The sequence below is a fragment of the Delphinapterus leucas genome, unplaced genomic scaffold, assembly GCF_059928025.1.
Source record: "Delphinapterus leucas isolate spDelLeu-1000000601 "Yukka" unplaced genomic scaffold, BTC_Dleu_Yukka2 spDelLeu_asBTCV2_sq25, whole genome shotgun sequence".
Lineage (NCBI taxonomy): Eukaryota > Metazoa > Chordata > Mammalia > Artiodactyla > Monodontidae > Delphinapterus > Delphinapterus leucas.
The window spans coordinates 15,449,494-15,466,480 of record NW_028322234.1 but is presented as its reverse complement, the minus strand read 5'-3'; the positions used below and the strand labels follow the sequence as shown (position 1 = coordinate 15,466,480).

Sequence of the window (16,987 nt, the reverse complement as noted above, 5' to 3'; positions counted from 1 at the left end):
GCCTGAGTCCTTTGTGTCCCCATGTCTCCCCACCACCTAGAGCTGCGATCGCCCCCAGTAGGTGTCACTGGAGCGAGGGCGCTGGAATGAATGTGCACTGCGGCACCAGGGTCTCTGCTCTGGGGCCTCACCCGCGCGGAGTCCCGAGCCGGGCACGTGGTGGCCAGAGGGCGTGGTAGCAGAGCCCCCAGGACACAGCGAGTGCATCCCAGGCCGAGGGGCGCACACAGCCCAGCCTGCCCACATCTGCTCACTCTGTGATCGCGCACGTCCTCTGGGGCTGCTCCCACTTCTCCAGGCCCTGGCCCCGTGCAGAGGCAGGCACAGCCCCCTACCCTGCCGGGTGGTGCCCACATAGGCCTGGCCCCGGGTCTCCTGGGAGCTCGGTGACACGGACAGGGGGTGCTAGGTGCCCCCAGGCTCTCCCTGCCCCTCACCCAGTCCCAAGCGGCCGAGCCCAGGGGAGGCGCCGCTGACCACCCTCCCGCTCCGTCTCGCAGATCATCCCCCCGAAGGAGTGGAAGCCACGGCAGACGTACGACGACATTGACGACGTGGTCATCCCAGCGCCCATCCAGCAGGTGGTGACGGGCCAGTCGGGCCTCTTCACGCAGTATAACATCCAGAAGAAGGCCATGACGGTTGGGGAGTACCGGCGCCTGGCCAATAGCGAGAAGTACGCGGGCCTGGGCGGCGTGGCGGGTGAAACGCCAGCTCGGGGTGCGGAGGGCGGGGCGCATGCAGCCCCCACAAAGCCCACTCTGTGTGCCCTGGGTGGGCCTCAGCACCCCAAGTTCACAGTCCCCCGGTTCTTAGGGGCAAAATCCAGACCCTCACCCGACCCAGGGCCGCGCTGTCCACCTCACACTGCCCTCAGCGCTGGCTGCGGGGCAGGCCCTTCAGGGCCTGCCCGTGTCCCCTGTCCCCGGAGCGCCTCCCCCCCCGCCAGGACGTCTCGGCTCTGACAGCACCTCCCCAGAGAGGGGCTTCCTGGCACGTCTCCCCAAGTGCCTGGTTCGCCATGGCACACTTGGGCATGCACACACACTCCCGGGAGCTCACGGGCGCGTCGTGGGCGCTCATGGCACGCGGGCACGCTCCCTGGCACACAGCACCGCTGTTCACTCCCCCTGTTCTGCGTAGCTCCCAGCCCCCCTCAGTCGCTGAAGTCTTCTGTGCGTCTCTGGCAGTCTCTTTGCTCTCAAACAAGCGTCCTGTGAGAGCAGGCGTTGTCTGTCCCCTCATGCCCTGTCCCTGGCCACCACGGTGCCTGTCGGTGTCGGCAGGGTGGTAGGAGGACAAGAACCGTCAAAACCCAGGTCCCTCCTCCGGCTCCCGTGGCCCTGGCGTGTGGTCTGACCTGGGGGCCCCGGGCCCTGATAGCTGGCGAGACGGGATCCCTGGGTACCGTTCCAGGCAGGGCTGCCCCCCCGCCATCCATCCACCTCACTGCCTGGCAGTCACCACAGCTCATCCGTGGGCTCCGGGGCCGTGCCCTTGCCAGGAGGGTGGGTATCTGAGCGGAGCCCCTCCCTCGGTGTGTCTGGCAGGTGCCCTGAGCCCCACATGCTCGGTTTGTCCCCAGGTACTGCACCCCCCGGCACCAGGACTTCGATGACCTGGAGCGCAAGTACTGGAAGAACCTCACCTTCGTGTCGCCCATCTATGGGGCTGACATCAGTGGCTCCTTGTACGATGACGTAAGTACCGAGGCCCCTAGGCGTCCCGGTGGATGTGGAGGTGTGGAGGGGGCGAGCGGGCTCCACCTTGGACCACAGAGGCTGGGGTGACACGGAACGCTCCACGGGGCCTTCTCTTTGGGCTCTGGTTGCAGGCACGTGCCAGCTCGCGATGAAAGGAAGAAGCCAGAGGTTTGCAGAATCTTCCCTGCCAGGTCATAGTGCTGCCCCTGCCCTGATCCCATGCTCGGCCGCTGACCTAGCAGCCCAGCCACAATGCAGTTCTAAAAAGATGACATCGAGCGTTCCGTCCCTTCTCCCAGGGGCCTCTCTAAATTCTCGGTTGTTTGAGTGCTTTTCTTCTCAAGTTTCTGTCACTCCATCTTCCTGGAAACCTGGGAGCCCGAGTTCTCAGCCGTCCAGGCCACCCCTGGGTCCACTCACGTCCAGTCCCTGTGCTGGGCTGGGAGGGCCCTGCTCCTCGGCCTTTGGGCCTCTGCCGCCCACGGCCTGTCCAAGGGCGAGACAGGCCCTGGTCGAGGCTTGATGCCGAGGTCCCCGAGGGTGCTGGCATCAAGCAGAGGGAGGTTTGAGTGGGATCGTGTTTTGGGGGGGACAATTTATAAATATTTATGGGACCTCGGATAACCCTGGGATGGATCTACCGGGGTTAATTTCAAAGCTCTGAAGCCTGAATCTCTCCTGGGTGTGTTCTGCACGGGGTACCCTGGGCTAGGACATGGCCCTCTCCACTCCCCGGGGGCCCCCTCTGCCTCCCTGCGTGCTCCCCCCGGTCGTTCCTCAGAAGGCCACCTGGGGGGAAGACTCTTGTCCGCTCAGCCCTTCTCCCCTGAGGGCAGCTGCCCCCTGTTTTTGGGTAGCGGGGAGGTGGGGGCAGGAATAAAGTCTCCTCCTGAGAAGGGTTGGGACCCTCCTTGGCGCCCAGGGGAGGAGCCTGTTAGAACAGGCGGCTTGTGATTCCCAAAAGGCGTGGGAAACACACGACTGCCGCTCAGGTCCCAGCGAGGATCGCTGCCAGTGCTTCGCTTCACCGGCTTCACGGAGCCCAGCTGACCTGGGCCCGGACCTTCCACGAGTGGGTCCGCTTTGTGGTGCATGGTGCTGAGGGCGTTAGTTTGTTACCTGGAAGATGCAGGTCAAGCTCGAAGTGAGCTCACCCACTGCCCCCAGAACCACAGGGAGACGCCCTTGCCCCGGGGGTCCAGACCGAGTTTGCCCCTGTCCTGCTTCCTCCTTCCTGGGCCTCGGTTTCCCCATCAATAACATGGGGCCTGGCGGGCGCATGGCAGTCCTTCAGTGGGCGTGTCCCGGACCCTGAGCTCACACTCTTGGCCTTGATCCCAAAGGGTCAGATGACCTGCAAGGCCAGGCCTTCTCCCAGTGAGCACGCAGCCCCTGGGAGCAGGGCTGCACCTGCTCGGAGGACGCGGCCCCAGAGGCCCTGTCGCACACTCTGCAGCCCAGGTCCCTCACCGTCGACTCCCGCCGGCACCGGCACCCGCACCCGCACCCGGGCGCACCTCCCCCATCTCCCAGCTACACACCTCTGAATGCCAGGATTGGTCACCTTGTTTGTGGCAGGTTTTGTGGTTACACAGGTGGGTTTTACGTGGGCCAGCTCGCCCTTGGGCCAGTGCAGAAGTTCCTGGGTCGGGTTGACGGGGGCCTGGCGGGGCTGTGGCCCCAGGGCTTTCTGGGGCCTGTTGGGGCCTGTCTGCTGCTCCCCCTGCTTCTCCGCTTTCTTTGAGGGCCTCCAGGCCCGGGGAGAGGGGCCAACCTCCAGGGCCCCCATTTCCCACACCAGGCCACCAAGGCCTGGACCACCCTCCCTGGCAGCCCAGGATCAGTGCTGGGCCTCCATCCCTCTCCAGTTTCATTGTGTTCGCGGCTCCTCCTGGAAGCTGCTCGGGCAGAAGGACCGCGGTGCGTGTCCCCGGGGACACGTCTGGTCTCTGAACGCAAGGAGGGCTGTTTCCCCTGGGCCTCTGCAGGCAGGGCCTGGCGTGGTCCCGGGCAGGAAGGCACCTCTGTTCTTTTTTTTAAATTAAATTAAATTAATTTATTTTTGGCTGCGTTGGGTCTTCGTTGCTGCGCACGGGCTTTCTCTAGTTGAGGCGAGCGGGGGCTACTCTTGGTTGTGGTGCGTGGGCTTCTCATTGCGGTGGGTTCTCATTGTGGAGCACGGGCTCTAGGTATGCAGGCTTCAGCAGTTGCAGCATGTGGGCTCAGTAGTTGCAGCACACAGGCTCAGTAGTTGTGGCTTGCAGGCTCAGTAGTTGCAGCTTGCGGGCTCTAGAGCACAGGCTCAGTAGTTGTGGTGCACTGGCTTCGTTGCCCCAAGGCTTGTGGGATCTTCCCAGACCAGGGCTCAAACCTGTGTCCCCTGCATTTTCAGGCGGATTCTTAACCCCTGGGCCACCAGGGAAGTCCCACGCCTCTGTTCTTTATACACCATGTTTAGTCCTTAGAGCAACCGGGTGATTTTCCCGCAACTCCAAGTGGGGACGTCGAGGCTCTGTGGCTGGGAAACTTGCTGAGTCCCACTCTCTGTGTCCAGTCCCAAGCAGGTGTTAGAACCTAGGCTGTCTGACTGGTGGCCCCAGCTGGCTATGCCCTGTGACCTCGGCCAGCTGTCCTCTTGACTTGGCCACAGTGTGGACCTTGGTGCCTGGGGGTTGGTGTTGCCCAGCTCTTCCCGCCAGCCCGATCCCAGCTTGCGGCTCTGCGGCTCGGTTTATGGATCGTGACTTCTTGGAAGGGAATTAGACCCCAGCAGCCTGATGGGATGGAATAACTGAAGTTCATGTGCTCGTGTACAGGTGGGCGTGGAGTCAGACGCCTGACTGTCAAATGACCTGTCCTTTTCCATGTAGAGTTTTGGAAGGTTAGTGCTAGTTGGATTGGTTTTATTTATTTGTTGATTATCAGACTTACTGGGTTTTTTTTAAGCATTATTGAGATATAATTCACATACCACACAATTTGCCCGTTTAAAGCGTGTAATTCAGTGTTGTTTTGTATATTCACGGAGTTGTGCAGCCATCACCACAGTCAATTTTAGAACATTCTTACCATCCCCAGAAGAAGCCCCACCCCCATTAGCAGTCACTCCCATCCCCCTCCTCAGTCCCCGACAATGACGAGCCCACTGTCTGTCTCTGTGGATTTGCCTGTTCTGGACGTTTCATATGAATGGAAGCACACACTGTGTGTCCTTCTGTGTCTGGCTTTCTATACTGAGCATCGTGTTCTCAGGGTCCACCCACGTTGTAGTGAGTATCAGTGCTTTTCTCCTTTTCATGGCCAAATAATATGCCACTGTATGGATGGAGCATATATTCTTTATCCATTCACCAGTTGATGGACATTTGGATTGTTTCCACTTTTTAGCTATTAGGAATAATGTTGCTCTGAATATTCACGTACAAGTCTGTGTGTGGACATGTGTTTTCATTTCTCTTGGACAGCTACCCAGGGGCGAATTGCAGGTCACATGGTAACTCCATGTTTAACTTTTTGAGGACCTGCCAGACTTTTCTCCAAAGCAGCTGCCCCATTTTCCATTTCCACCAGGCAAGCATGAGGGTTCTGATTTTTCCATATCCTCACCCACACTTGTTATATTCTGTATTTTTTATTTTAGCCATCCTGGTGGGTGTGAAGTAGTATCTCATTGTAGCTTTGATTTGCATTTCCTGGTGGTAATGATGTCGAGGGTCTTTTCATGTGCTGATTGACCATTTGTATATCTTCTTTGGAGAAATGTCTATTCAGATCTTTTGCCCACATTTAATTGGGTTATTTGTCTTCTCATTATCTAGTTGTAAGAATTCTTCATGCATTCAGGATACAAGTCCCTCACTTGATAAATGATTAGTGAGTATTTTCTCCCGTTCTGTGGGTTGTCGTTTTACCTTCTTGGTTGTGTTCTTTGAAGTGCGGCAGTTTTTATTTTAGTAAAGTCCAATTTTTCTGTTATTTTTTCTTTTATTTCTTGTGCTTTGGGTGTCTTATTTAAGAATCCTTTGCCAATTCCAAGGTCGTGAAGATTTGCCCCTATGTTTTCTTCGAAGAATTTTATAATTTTGGCTCTTACATTTAGGTCTATGATCCATTTTGAGTTAGTTTTTTTATATGGTATGAAGAGGGAGTCCAAATTCATTCTTTTTCATGTGGACAACCAGTTGTTCCAACACTATTTATTGAAAAGACTATTCTTTCCCCCACTGTGTAGTCTTGGTGCTAGGTGGAATCCTGAATAATAATAGTAATAATAATAATTGTTGTTAGTTTTAAATAGGTATCTTTTTTAGGGCAGTTTCAGATTCATGGCGCAATCGAGAGGAGGGTACAGAGAGTCCCCATACGTGCTTTGCTCCCCTACGCCCTCAGCCTCGCTCTCTGTCAGCGTCCCCACCAGAGCTGTGCGTTTGCTACGTTGATGCCTTGTCCGTACGTTTGTTACATTGAGTCCCTTGTCTGGGACTCTGATCCCAGGGTCCGTAGTTGACATTCAGGTTCACTCTTGGTGTCATACCTTCTATGGCTTTGGACAAGTGTATAATGGCAAGTATCCGCCATTATGGTGTCATACAGAATAGTGTCACTGCCCTAAAAAGCCTCTGTGCTCCAGCTGTTCATCACTCCACTTCCCCCAGGCGCTGGCAGCCACTGATCTTTTTACTGTCTCCATAGTTTTGCCTTTTTCCAGAATGTCTTATAATTGGAATCATACAGTATATAATCTTTTCAGATTGGCTTTTTCCACTTAGTCATATGTAACATCTTATGGAAAAACCCGAACGAACTTTTTGGCCAACCCAATATTTACGGGTCCTCCGTGTCTTGTCATGGCTTGACAGCTCATGTCTTTTTAGATCTGAATAGCATTCCATTGTCTGGATATATCGTGGTTTATTCACCTACTGAAGGACATCTTGGTTGCTTCCAAGATTGGGCAATTACGAATAAGGCTGCTGTAAACAGCGGTTGCAGATTTTTGTGTGGACATGAGTTTTCGTTCGACTCCTTTGGGTGAATACCAAGGAGCGTAATTGCTGCAGCGTGTGGTAAGAGTATGTTTAGTTTTGTAACCTGCCTTCCGGAGTGGCTGGAGCATTTTGCATTTCCACCAGCAGTGAATGAGGGCTCCTGTTGCTCCACATCCTCGCCAGCATTTGGTGTCGTCAGTGTTCTGGAGTTTGGCCATTCTTATCTGTGTGTGGTGGTACCTCGCTGTGGTTTCGATGTGCATTTCCCTGATGATGTGGAGCATCTTTTCATGTGCTGATTTGCCATCAGTGTATCTTCTTGGGTGAAGTGTCTGTTCAGGTCTTTGGCCCAGTGTTTATGTGGGTTGTTTGCTTTCTCATTTTTGAGTTTTAAGAGTTCTTTGTATATTTTGGACAACAGTTGTTTATGTTTTACAAAGATTTTCTCCAAGTCTGTGGCTTATGTTCTCATTCTCTTGAGGACCCCAAATTTTGTTTTTAAATAAAAATTCAAAAATTGGAGGCTTGTCCCTTGAGAACCTCTGGGTTTGCTCTCACGTGCTGCCGACGGTTGTAGTCATGGCCCCGCGAAGGGCTCCGAGGCCCAGTGCAGGCTCAGCGGGGGCCGAGGCAAAGCTCAGTGGGTGAGCCTGCCCTGGGTTCTGGAAGAGGATTTGGGGCTTTGGCGCCATGTGTTTGCCGTGCCTGACCTAGTACAACAGTCTCCTTGTACTGAGGGGAAACTGAGGCCCGGAGCAGAGAATGACTTGGCCCATGGTGAGTTATCGCCCAGCTTAGTCTAGACCCCGGGTCCCCTGTCTGGATGGGGGCGGGCTGGATGGGGGCGGGTGGCAAATGGACAGGGCTTTGGGGAGGCGACTGGTTGCTGGTGCCCCCAGTCCTGGGCATCTTCCACTTGAGGCGACCCTGGGCTTCTCATGCTCGTGGTGGGGGTCTGATCGTGGCCCTCCTCCGTGTCCTGGGCTCTGGCCACAGCTCACCTTGCAAAGACCGACCTGCCAAGTCGGGCCTAAAACGTGGACGCGGTGGGTGGCACTGGGGGGATCTGGGGCGTGAAGGAACGCTGCTGTGCACTCAGCATCTCAGCAGCCCCGAGGCTTCCCCGGGGACTGGAAGTCAATGAAAGCATGTTTTACGAGCTCTTACGACAAGACGGGGTTTGTTTGCTCGTGGCGTTAGGAATAGATGAGCCTGGTGGGTGGGGATCCCTCGCTCGTTTGCCTGGCTCTGAGTGCCGTCCCTGTCTCCGCTGTGGGAAGGTGCGGGAAGGCCTGTCTGGCACGTCGCTGGGAGCCCCACTCGGCATGTTCTTCCTCCTCTGTGTCACTGACTTCAAGGCACGTGAATTATTCACCACCAACCGTGGCCGCAGCGAGGCCTTCCCCGCCCATGATTCACACACAGCTCAACATGGGATCCAGGGGAAGCGTTGCCTGGCCGCCTGGCCTGGGGCAGGGGGCCTGTGCCTGTGGGGTGTGCGCAGCCCAGGGTGGGTTTTGGACCCCTGGGGTGGGCGAGGCTCGGAAGCAGGCAGGTGTGGGGCAGAATGCTGTTTGGGCCCTGGGCAGGGGGTCACACCGCGGCCCGGGCTCCGAGGGAATGACGCAGGTGTCTCACTGACGGCGTCTGGGGGCGAGTGACGGTGGGGGAGGCCGGGGGCCGGGGTGGCCGGCAGGCTGACCGTGTGCTCGCCGCCATGCAGGACGTGGCCCAGTGGAACATCGGGAACCTGCGGACCATCCTGGACATGGTGGAGCGTGAGTGCGGCACCATCATCGAGGGCGTCAACACCCCCTACCTGTACTTCGGCATGTGGAAGACCACCTTCGCCTGGCACACGGAGGACATGGACCTGTACAGCATCAACTACCTGCACTTCGGGGAGCCCAAGTCCTGGTGAGGGGCGGCCGCAGCCCTGCCGGCCGCTGCTGAGGGAGGCGGGGCTGCCCAATGGGCGAGGGTGGGGGCTGTCGTGGCTCCTGGGGCTGCACCTGGGGCTGTCGGGCAGGGCAGGCAGAGGTCGGGGTTGGGGGCTCCGCCGGCCCAGCCCCCGCTAGATGAGGGCACGCACGCCCCCCAGAAACGCGCTTACAGATCCCCGGAGCCTGTGGTTTGCGCTCAGAGCACCTTACACTGAACATGGCTGCTGCCAGGCTTCCGGTAACGCCTCTCAGCCTCCCCTCGCCTCCCTCTTGGCCTCCAGATTGGGGGGTGGTGTTAGCCGTTTGCAGGGTGTGGGCGGGCATGCTGGGCCCTGCAGGGCACTCTGTGAGCGACGGGCCCCCCAGGCTGGGGCAGATTGCCAAGACGGTCGTGTTCTGGAATCTCCCAGCTGAGCACTCCCCTGACACGCAGCTTCTGCCAGGGGGCCGGCAGGAGGCCGTCTTTGTTCGCTGTGTTTCTAGAAGAGACTTCTGAGCTGGGGGCTTCGCATCGCCCTGCCTCTCCCCAGCTGTTAGAAGGTTCTGTTGTCACAATAATCATCGCGGCTCAGGGGAGCAGAGAGGCGCTCAGGAGCTCAGCCAGTGAACCCTCACCTTTGTATTGGGGGGGCCACCCAGCAGGGACCCAGGCGGACCCTGGCCAAGGCGCCCCTGCCTTGTCCCAACAGAGAGCTGAGCCCCACGTGGCTGAGCCTGTGCCTGCCGGCCTGGGGGAGGGCCCCCTACCCCCTTAAGTCAACAGGGACATTCTGGGGCCCTTTGCTGAGGGGCGGGAGCAGGCCCTCTGAGCAGCGGACCCGGGTGGGAAGCCAGGTCTCCCTGTCGGCCGTCGGCTGTGTGACCACCCTCTCCTCGCCTCTGCCGTGGACCGAGTGAAGCCCCTGCCCCGCTGCCTGGCAGCGGTTCCCACTCAGATGGGCAGGGAAGGCTGGGGACACGTGTGAGTTTCCCCGGGCTGCTGTAACAAAGGACTGCAGGTCTGGCGGCTCTAACTCAGCTCACATTGGTTCTCTGACAGTCCTGGAGCCAGGAGGCTGACTGCCTCACGGGGCTAAATCCGGGCGTGGGCAGGGCTGGTCCTTCCGGAGGCTCAAGGGCCGCATCGGTTCCAGCTTCTAGAGGCGCCGCCTCCCTGGCTCGCGGCCCCTCCTGCATCCTCACGGCCAGCAGCGCAGCATCTCCCGTCTCTCTCTGCCTCTGACCCTCCCGCCTCCTCTTATGAGGGACCCTGTGATGACACCGGGCTCCCCGGGGAATCCAGGGTCATCCCTGTCTCAGGGACCTTAACTTAATCCCTCCTGCAAAGTCCCCTTTGCCACGTGAGGTGATATGTCCACAGGTCTCGGGATTAGGCCATGGCCATCTTTGGGGCCGTTATTCTGCTGGCCACAGGCCCCCTGGCCTTCGCGTGGTGCTACTTTGTGCGTTTGCTGGGATCCTGTTACAATTCCACGGGCTTCCTGTTTTCAATCCACTCCTCCCCTTTTGTGGCCTTCTGTGGCTTTACGTGAGCCCTTGATCATTGGAACCTCTGGGTGGGGAAGTATTTGCCTTTGGGGAAAGATTTGGAGAGAGAATGGTATATTTGGTGATGGTGGTTGAACAAAGGCCTGAGCCTCACGCCTGCAGTGTGGTCCTGCGCACGAGTGGAGGGGTTTCCTGGTCAGGGTGCCGTCCCCGAGCCGCCCAGGAGGCCCCAGTGACTGCGTGGCTGCCCCGTCCCCCCGACTTCCCATGGCAAGGCTAGGCCGGGACTGCATGGAGGCCCCAGTCCAGGCCTGGCGGGAGGGGCCCTGGCTCTGCGCCAGGCCCACACCTGTGGGGTGCTTCCCTAGGGGCTCTGCCCACCGCTTCGCACAGCAGCGTCCTCCCCGTGGGCCTGGCGGGCTGAGTGCAGGTGAGTGGCCTTCGGGCTCCCCATGCAGATAGATCCGCAGGCTGGGGCTGCATGCGTGCATGTGAGGGGGTGTGTGTGTGAGAGTGTCTGAGGGGGTATGTGAGTGTATGTTTCTGCGTATATGTATGTGCGTGTGTTTGTGTATTTGTGTTTGTGAGTGTATGTATGTATAAAAATGAGTGTGTCAGTGTGTATGAGTGTGTGTGTATATACATGGGCGTGTGTGTCTGATTATGCATATGAGTGTATGTATATGTGTGTTGTATAAGTGTGTGTATATGTGTCTCAGGTACCTATGTGTGTGTATGTGAGTGTGTGTTTGTTAGGTATCTGTGTGTGTGTTGTGTGTGTGATGTATCTGTGTGTGTGTTGTGTGTGTGATGTATCTGTATGTGTGTTTGTCAGGTATCTATATGTCTGTATTGTGTATATAAGTCTGTGTATATGTGTGGATCAGGTACCAATGTGCGACGAGTGTCAGATATCTGTGTGTGTGTGTGTATTTGTCAGGTACCTGTGTGTGTGTGTGTGTGTGTGTGTGTGTGTGTGCGCGCACGCGCGCGCACTGCTGGGCCCAGCTCGCTGGCCTGGGCCGTGTCTCATGGGGTGGGGTGGTGGCGGGAGGGACGTCTGCCCGGGTCTCTGAGTGGCCTTGTCCCAGTCATGCCCCAGCGCGACTCCCCAGAGGGCCGCTAGATGGCGCTCCCGCCCTTCCCTCTGGCTTGGCTCTGTGCGCTGCTGGAAATTTCCCAGACTCTTTCGTAGACTCCTCTGAGCGGCAGTGGCAGTGATATTCTGAAGGCCCCCTGGAAGCAGCAGCAGGGGGAGACGGAGCCGCTGCCCTTGGGCGGTGGGAGCTCTTAGCCCTGGGTTTGGTCAGGGCCTCCCAGCCAGAGGGGTCCAAAGGGGAGAAAACCCACCTTTTCCTTAAAAAAAAAAAAGAAAGAAGAAAGAAAAAGTAAGCAAGCAGCCGCTGCTGGGTCCCCGCACTTGCTGGGCAAGGAAGGTTGAGCTTTCAGATGCAGGCCTGCCTGGGGATGGGGAGGTCTCAGGAGACTGGGGCCCTAGTGTGTTCTCTGGGGACACGTGGCCTGGGGGGGCAGGGAGGAGTGAGCGGCTGGGGGCCTCTGAGAAGCGGCAGGGATCGAGGGCGGATGGAAGACAGTGGGACTGGGTTTGAGGAATGTCCCCCAGAGAGAGGGTGCTGGGAACATGAGGGCCAGCGGCCCCTGGGTGACAGGGCCGGTGCCTTGCTCCCCTCGCTTGCCTGTCCCCCAGGACAGCCCGCAGCACCCCTGCCCCCTGAGCTGCACCCCTGGTTTGCTCGGGTGGCCCCTGCTGTCAGGAGACCGGGGTTCTGGGAGCACAGCGACCCCGTAGCCCCTGGGAGCCCCCGTGCACAGAGGTTTATGTCGTGTGGAGGCCGCACTCCCTCTTGGGTCAACCTGGGCCTCTGCAGGGGTGGGGTGCGGGGGCTGGTGAGGTGTCCTCTTCTCCCTGGGCTGGGGGTGCAGGGAGCCACTCAGGATGCCCGGGAAGGTGGTGCCCCTGCTCCCTGCCTTCCCCTGGACCCTGTGGGGCGGGGTTCTCCGGCAGATCCGTTCCCACGTCTGTCTCCCGAATCACACCGTGCTCTTGCGTCTGCGGTAGCTTGATCGCAACCGTTTCGGGGTATTTCAGTAGCACTTTTTTTTTTTGAAAGTGTCGACTTACTCAGGTTTACGGCGTCTTCTGGAGCCTTTCTGGGTCTGTTGCTACTTTGGTGGTGTGATTTGTGTGTCAGAGTGACGCGCACAGCCCGGTGTCGATAACAGCATGGCATTTGCTCCGAAAGGCCGGCATTGTGCGGCGCTCTCTGGCAGCCAGGCTAAGAATACCCGCAGCACGTGGGAGCTTCAGATCGCTTTGGAGACGGGGATTTAAGATAGACACAGCCTTGCAGCGGCCCGGATGGTTGGTCATCGGGGCCAGGAGGTCGTGGGCCTGGGGAGGCAGGCAGAGCAGCTCCGCCTGGTTCAGAGTGCCTCCTCCCGCAGGGCTGAGGACCCCCTGGAGCCCGTGGGTGGCACTGGGTCAGCCGTCCCAGGGCTGCTCCGTCTGCCGGGCCTCCCTCGATACCCACCCCTGGTACGGCCCTTTTGGGTCCCTGTGGGTAGCATGTCACCAGGAACTGTATCCATAGATGAGCGCGTGACACACCCACCTGGGGTCGTTTCACGCTGTTGCCCAGATGCAGGGCTCCGTATCCACACGCAGCAGCTGCCGTGTGCCCACATGCGGGTGGGTGGAGGACGTGCCACCAGAGGGCCCCAGGACGGGACAGACGGTGTTCCCCGCGTGGCCGTCAGGCAGGTCCCGCAGTTAGTTTTCTCTCTGCTTCCCCAGCCCCTCCCGCCCTCTGGCTTCTGTTGGCCTGGGTGTCAGGTGCTCCGAGGCGGGGGCAGGGGAGAGGGTCTCTCGGATTGTGCTCCCACAAAGGGCACGGAGCCCCCCTGGCTCGTGGATGGTCCTGGGGTGTGATGGGCGGATCCCTGAGGGCAGTCGGTGGAGGGGCTGCTGGTGAGGGGGCCGGGGAGCCTTTCCCAGAGCTTCGCTCCCTCCCTGACCTTTAAGAAGCCTGAGTGCTGCACCAGGGTGCGCTGAGAATTTTTCCTTTTGATTCCATTGCACCTACGGTTTTTCTTCGGCATTTTCACTCAGGGGTTTTCACAGGAGAGGGAACGGGCAGCCTTTCTTTTGCTGCTGGGAAACTTGACACCCAGCAGGCGGTCATCTCAGCCTGCACTTGGTACTCCGGAGGTGTGCCTGCGCGTGTGTGAGTGTGTGTGCGTGCATGGGCATGGGTATGTGTGTGCGCACGTGCACGTTTGAGGGCATGTGCTCCCTGCTGTGGGGCACAGGAGGGGCGTGAGCTGTTGTGCAGATGTGGTCCAGCCCCTGCAGCCTCTGGCTGCAGCTTGGGAGAGAGGCTGGATGTGCTGGGCTCAGGATTCAGGGGTCTATTGCTCCTTTGGGGGCGGGGTGGGACTGCTGGGCTGCTCCCTTCCCCCTTGATGGGTGCCCTCCCGGCCCCTCGGGACCTCCCTGCAGGCCCACCCCAGGCGGCTTCAGCCCACTGCCCAGACATGCTCCCTGCGGGCGTTGATTAATCACCCCAGTGAGCCCCAGGGGACAGGCGCCTCCCGCCCTCCTCCCGGCCGTAGACTCCCTGGCTCTGGCTACAGGTGGCACTGCTGGACCACAATGCCGGGCGGCCACCAGGGCCTCTGCTTTGTCCCCGGTGGCAGAATTGGGAATTCTGGTGATTGATGGAGCCGAGCAAAGCGACCGCAGGCAGCAGCTCCGAAGGCCCGTGGTGGAGAGCGCTGGTGACTCCCAGAGGAGGTCCCTGGGTGACCTCGTGGCTTCTGAGAGCCTGGCACAGCGGGGAGCAGGGGCCATTCCCTGACTCAGGCGCGGCCCCGCCTTGCTCCACGGCGGCGGGAGGGCTGGCTGGGCACCGTCTGGAGTGGAGATTGGTAGGAGTGTGACGGCTGCACAGATTGGCTTTGGTAACTTAGCTTCCCAGCACTGCGCCCCGTCCCCATACAGGATGCCAGCGTGAGATAGAGGCGCTGCCTCCTTTCCTCCTCGGTCTGGGGAGAGAGGCGCCGCAGCTCAGCCAAGCGGCTTCGCTCAGCAGCTCCACATGGCCGCAGCACCTGGGGGGCCGGGGGAAGAGACCCGTCGGGATGATGCAGGGAGGCTCGGTGTGTACCTCGTGAACACACTGGGGAAACCAGCAGACTCCTTCTTCCTCTGCCCTGCCTCCTGGGCCATGGTGACCAGAAAGCCAGCAACAAAAAGAATGTTTTTGAGCAGAGAGCTCTTCCTGAGAGCAAGACTGCCAGAGAGTAGAGAGGTGTTAGGACCCCTGTTTATTAAAAGACAACAGATAAGGTGGCAGTGTCGTGCTGTCCAAGGCCCCGAGCTTTCTTGAATCTTTTTGCGGAGATACCAGACCCAGCATCCCTGGCGGAGTCTGTCCTCAGTCCATGCAGCCTTGCCTGAAGCTGCTCGTCGGAGGTTTTATGATGGGGGTGGTCGCGTCTCTGCAGAAGGATCCTCCTTCTGAGAGAAGATGGCTGTTGTCCTAAACAGCACGACCAGCCGAGGCCCGTCTTCCCGGCTCATGGGTCCTTGGTCCGGAGCTTGCTGTGCACTCACTGTTTGATGCAAAGGGCTGTGGGCAGCAAGGGGCACCTTCTCCGTCACCTCTTTTGACGGTGGCTCTGGCCACAGCAGCAGGCCTGCTTGTCGTTTATTCCCTGTGTGCCTGACCCGTGTGCCCACTGCCTCCTTCCAGGGTGCGCGGTGACCTTGGCGTTAGGGTGACCAGCGCAACTTTCCTAGCTTCAGAGCCGGAAGTCTCGCATCCTGGAAACCCTCTCAGACCCGGGGGACCCTCGGTGCTTGGTCACCCTGGAGTGTGCACGTGTGTGTGTGGCAGCACACATGCATGCATCTAGTCAGGAAAGGACAGTGTGTCTCCTCACTCAGGCAGTTCGTGAGTCTGGCCTCCAGGGTCCCGTCCGCCACCCCCGGGGACCATGCCCTGAAGACTGGAGACCTGGCGTTCTGCGAGGTGACCGAGAGCCCCTGCTGGGAGCTGTCACTTCCAGCTGGGCTTTGCAGCCGCGCACACACCCTGGAGCTCAGCAGCACGGGGACGCTGGCGCAGCGTTGGGAGAAGTGGTTTAGCATGTGCCCAGGAGGGCCTGAGCACCCGGGGGCTTAATGGGAAGCACAGCCGTGTTACTACCCCCCCACCCCGGGACCCCTCCCCGCCCTCCTCATAGAGCCCTTGGTCCGCCCTTGTCGGGACCACACTGTCGTCCCCGATGCCAACAGCCCAGCCTTTCTGCTTGTCAGGATCGTGCCGGAAATCTGAAACTGGAAGCTGGCTGTGGCATTTGAAAATTAACTCCTGATGCTGGAGTCTCAAATTGGGGCGTTGTGTCATCAGGCTATGAGGATAGGATTGCATCATTAATTAACCTGGCGGATGCGACAACAGGCAACTTCAGAGGATTTTTGTGCAGCGTGACACAGCATGGTTTGAATCACAGATCAGCCCAAACATCTGACTGCTTCTTGCCAGCCTCGCCCACACTAAACTCAGTAGCCTGGTGCTGCCCCAGCAAAGCCAGACAGTTGCGTCAGGCGACAACCTGTGCTGCGTGCAGCTCGGGGCAGATCGTGGACCTGGGAATCCCAGTGCTCCCCCAAGGGCTCCACTCACCAGGCAGCAGGGTCCGTTCCCGCAGGCTGCCTCCTTGAATCTCGCAGTGCTGGTGGGGACAGGCACAGTTGGTGTTTGTTCAGGGAACGCAAAGTGATTTTAACATCCCGCTCGGCAGAGGAAGGTCAGCCTTCTGCGACGGAAAATCTCACCATATGCTCTCCTCCAGGGCCGATGAGGCTGATTGGGGGCTCTGCTGATATTCCCGATGCTCTGATGCCTCGCCGTGAGCCTGGGCAGCCGGGCAGCGGTACGGCTGATGGATTTGGAAATTGGCTTCTTGGTGAGCAGGGGTGGGAGGGTTCGTGACGGAGGGTGCCCGGTGCGAACGGTGCACTGTTTCCTTGTTCCTTCTGTGTTTGTCACAGGCCGGTCTGTTTACCCACTGTTTTGGTGGTGTACTCCCTCTCTCTCCTTTTGAAAGAGTTTATTTTTCAGAACTGTTTCAGATTTTACAGCAAAACTGAGAAGACAGTACAGAGAGTTCCCATGCACCCCACACCCAGCCTCCTTATTAGTTTACATGAGGCTGGGACATTTGTTGCAGTTAATGAACCTTATGGGTACATTCTTGTTGACTAGGGTCCTGCTTCATTCAGTTTGCCTTGTTTGTCCCTGGTGTCGCCTTCTGTCCCAGGACCCCATCCAGGTTCCCTGTGACATTCAGGTATCCCATCTCCTCAGGCTCCTCTGGGCTGTGATGGTTCCTCAGACTTTCCTTGTTCTTTTTAATTTTTTAAAATTTATTTTATTGAAGTATGGTTGATTTACAACGTTGTGTTAATTTCTGCTGTACAGCAAAGTGATTCAGTTATACATGTATATTTTCTTTTTCATATTCTTTTCCATTATGGTGTATCACAGGGTATTGAATATAGTTCCCTGTGCTCTACAGTAAGACCTTGTTGTTTATCCATTCTATATGTAATAGTTTGCATCTGCTAACCCCAAACTCCCAATCCTTCCCTCCCCGCCCCCCACCCCCACCCCCGGCAGCCACCAGTCTGTTCTCTATGTCTGTGAGTCTGTTTTTGTTTCACAGATAGGTTCATTTGTGTCGTATTTTAGATTCCACATACAAGTGATAGCGTATGGTATGTCTTTCTCTTTCTGACTTACTTCACTTGGTATGATAATGTCTAGTTGCGTCCATG

The 16,987-nt window shown here is 58.1% G+C and overlaps 1 protein-coding gene across 2 annotated transcripts in view; it reads left to right on the top strand.

Moving 5' to 3' along the window:
• The window catches only part of KDM4B (lysine demethylase 4B), a 133,627-nt gene that overhangs the window by 45,240 nt on the left and 71,400 nt on the right, over positions 1–16,987 (top strand). For both annotated transcript variants that reach the window (XM_089905610.1, XM_089905609.1), the window contains exons 5-7: positions 501–676; positions 1,586–1,700; positions 8,415–8,608. In XM_089905610.1, coding sequence (XP_089761736.1) covers positions 501–676; positions 1,586–1,700; positions 8,415–8,608 — 485 coding nt within the window. The remainder of the gene's footprint in view (positions 1–500; positions 677–1,585; positions 1,701–8,414; positions 8,609–16,987) is intronic.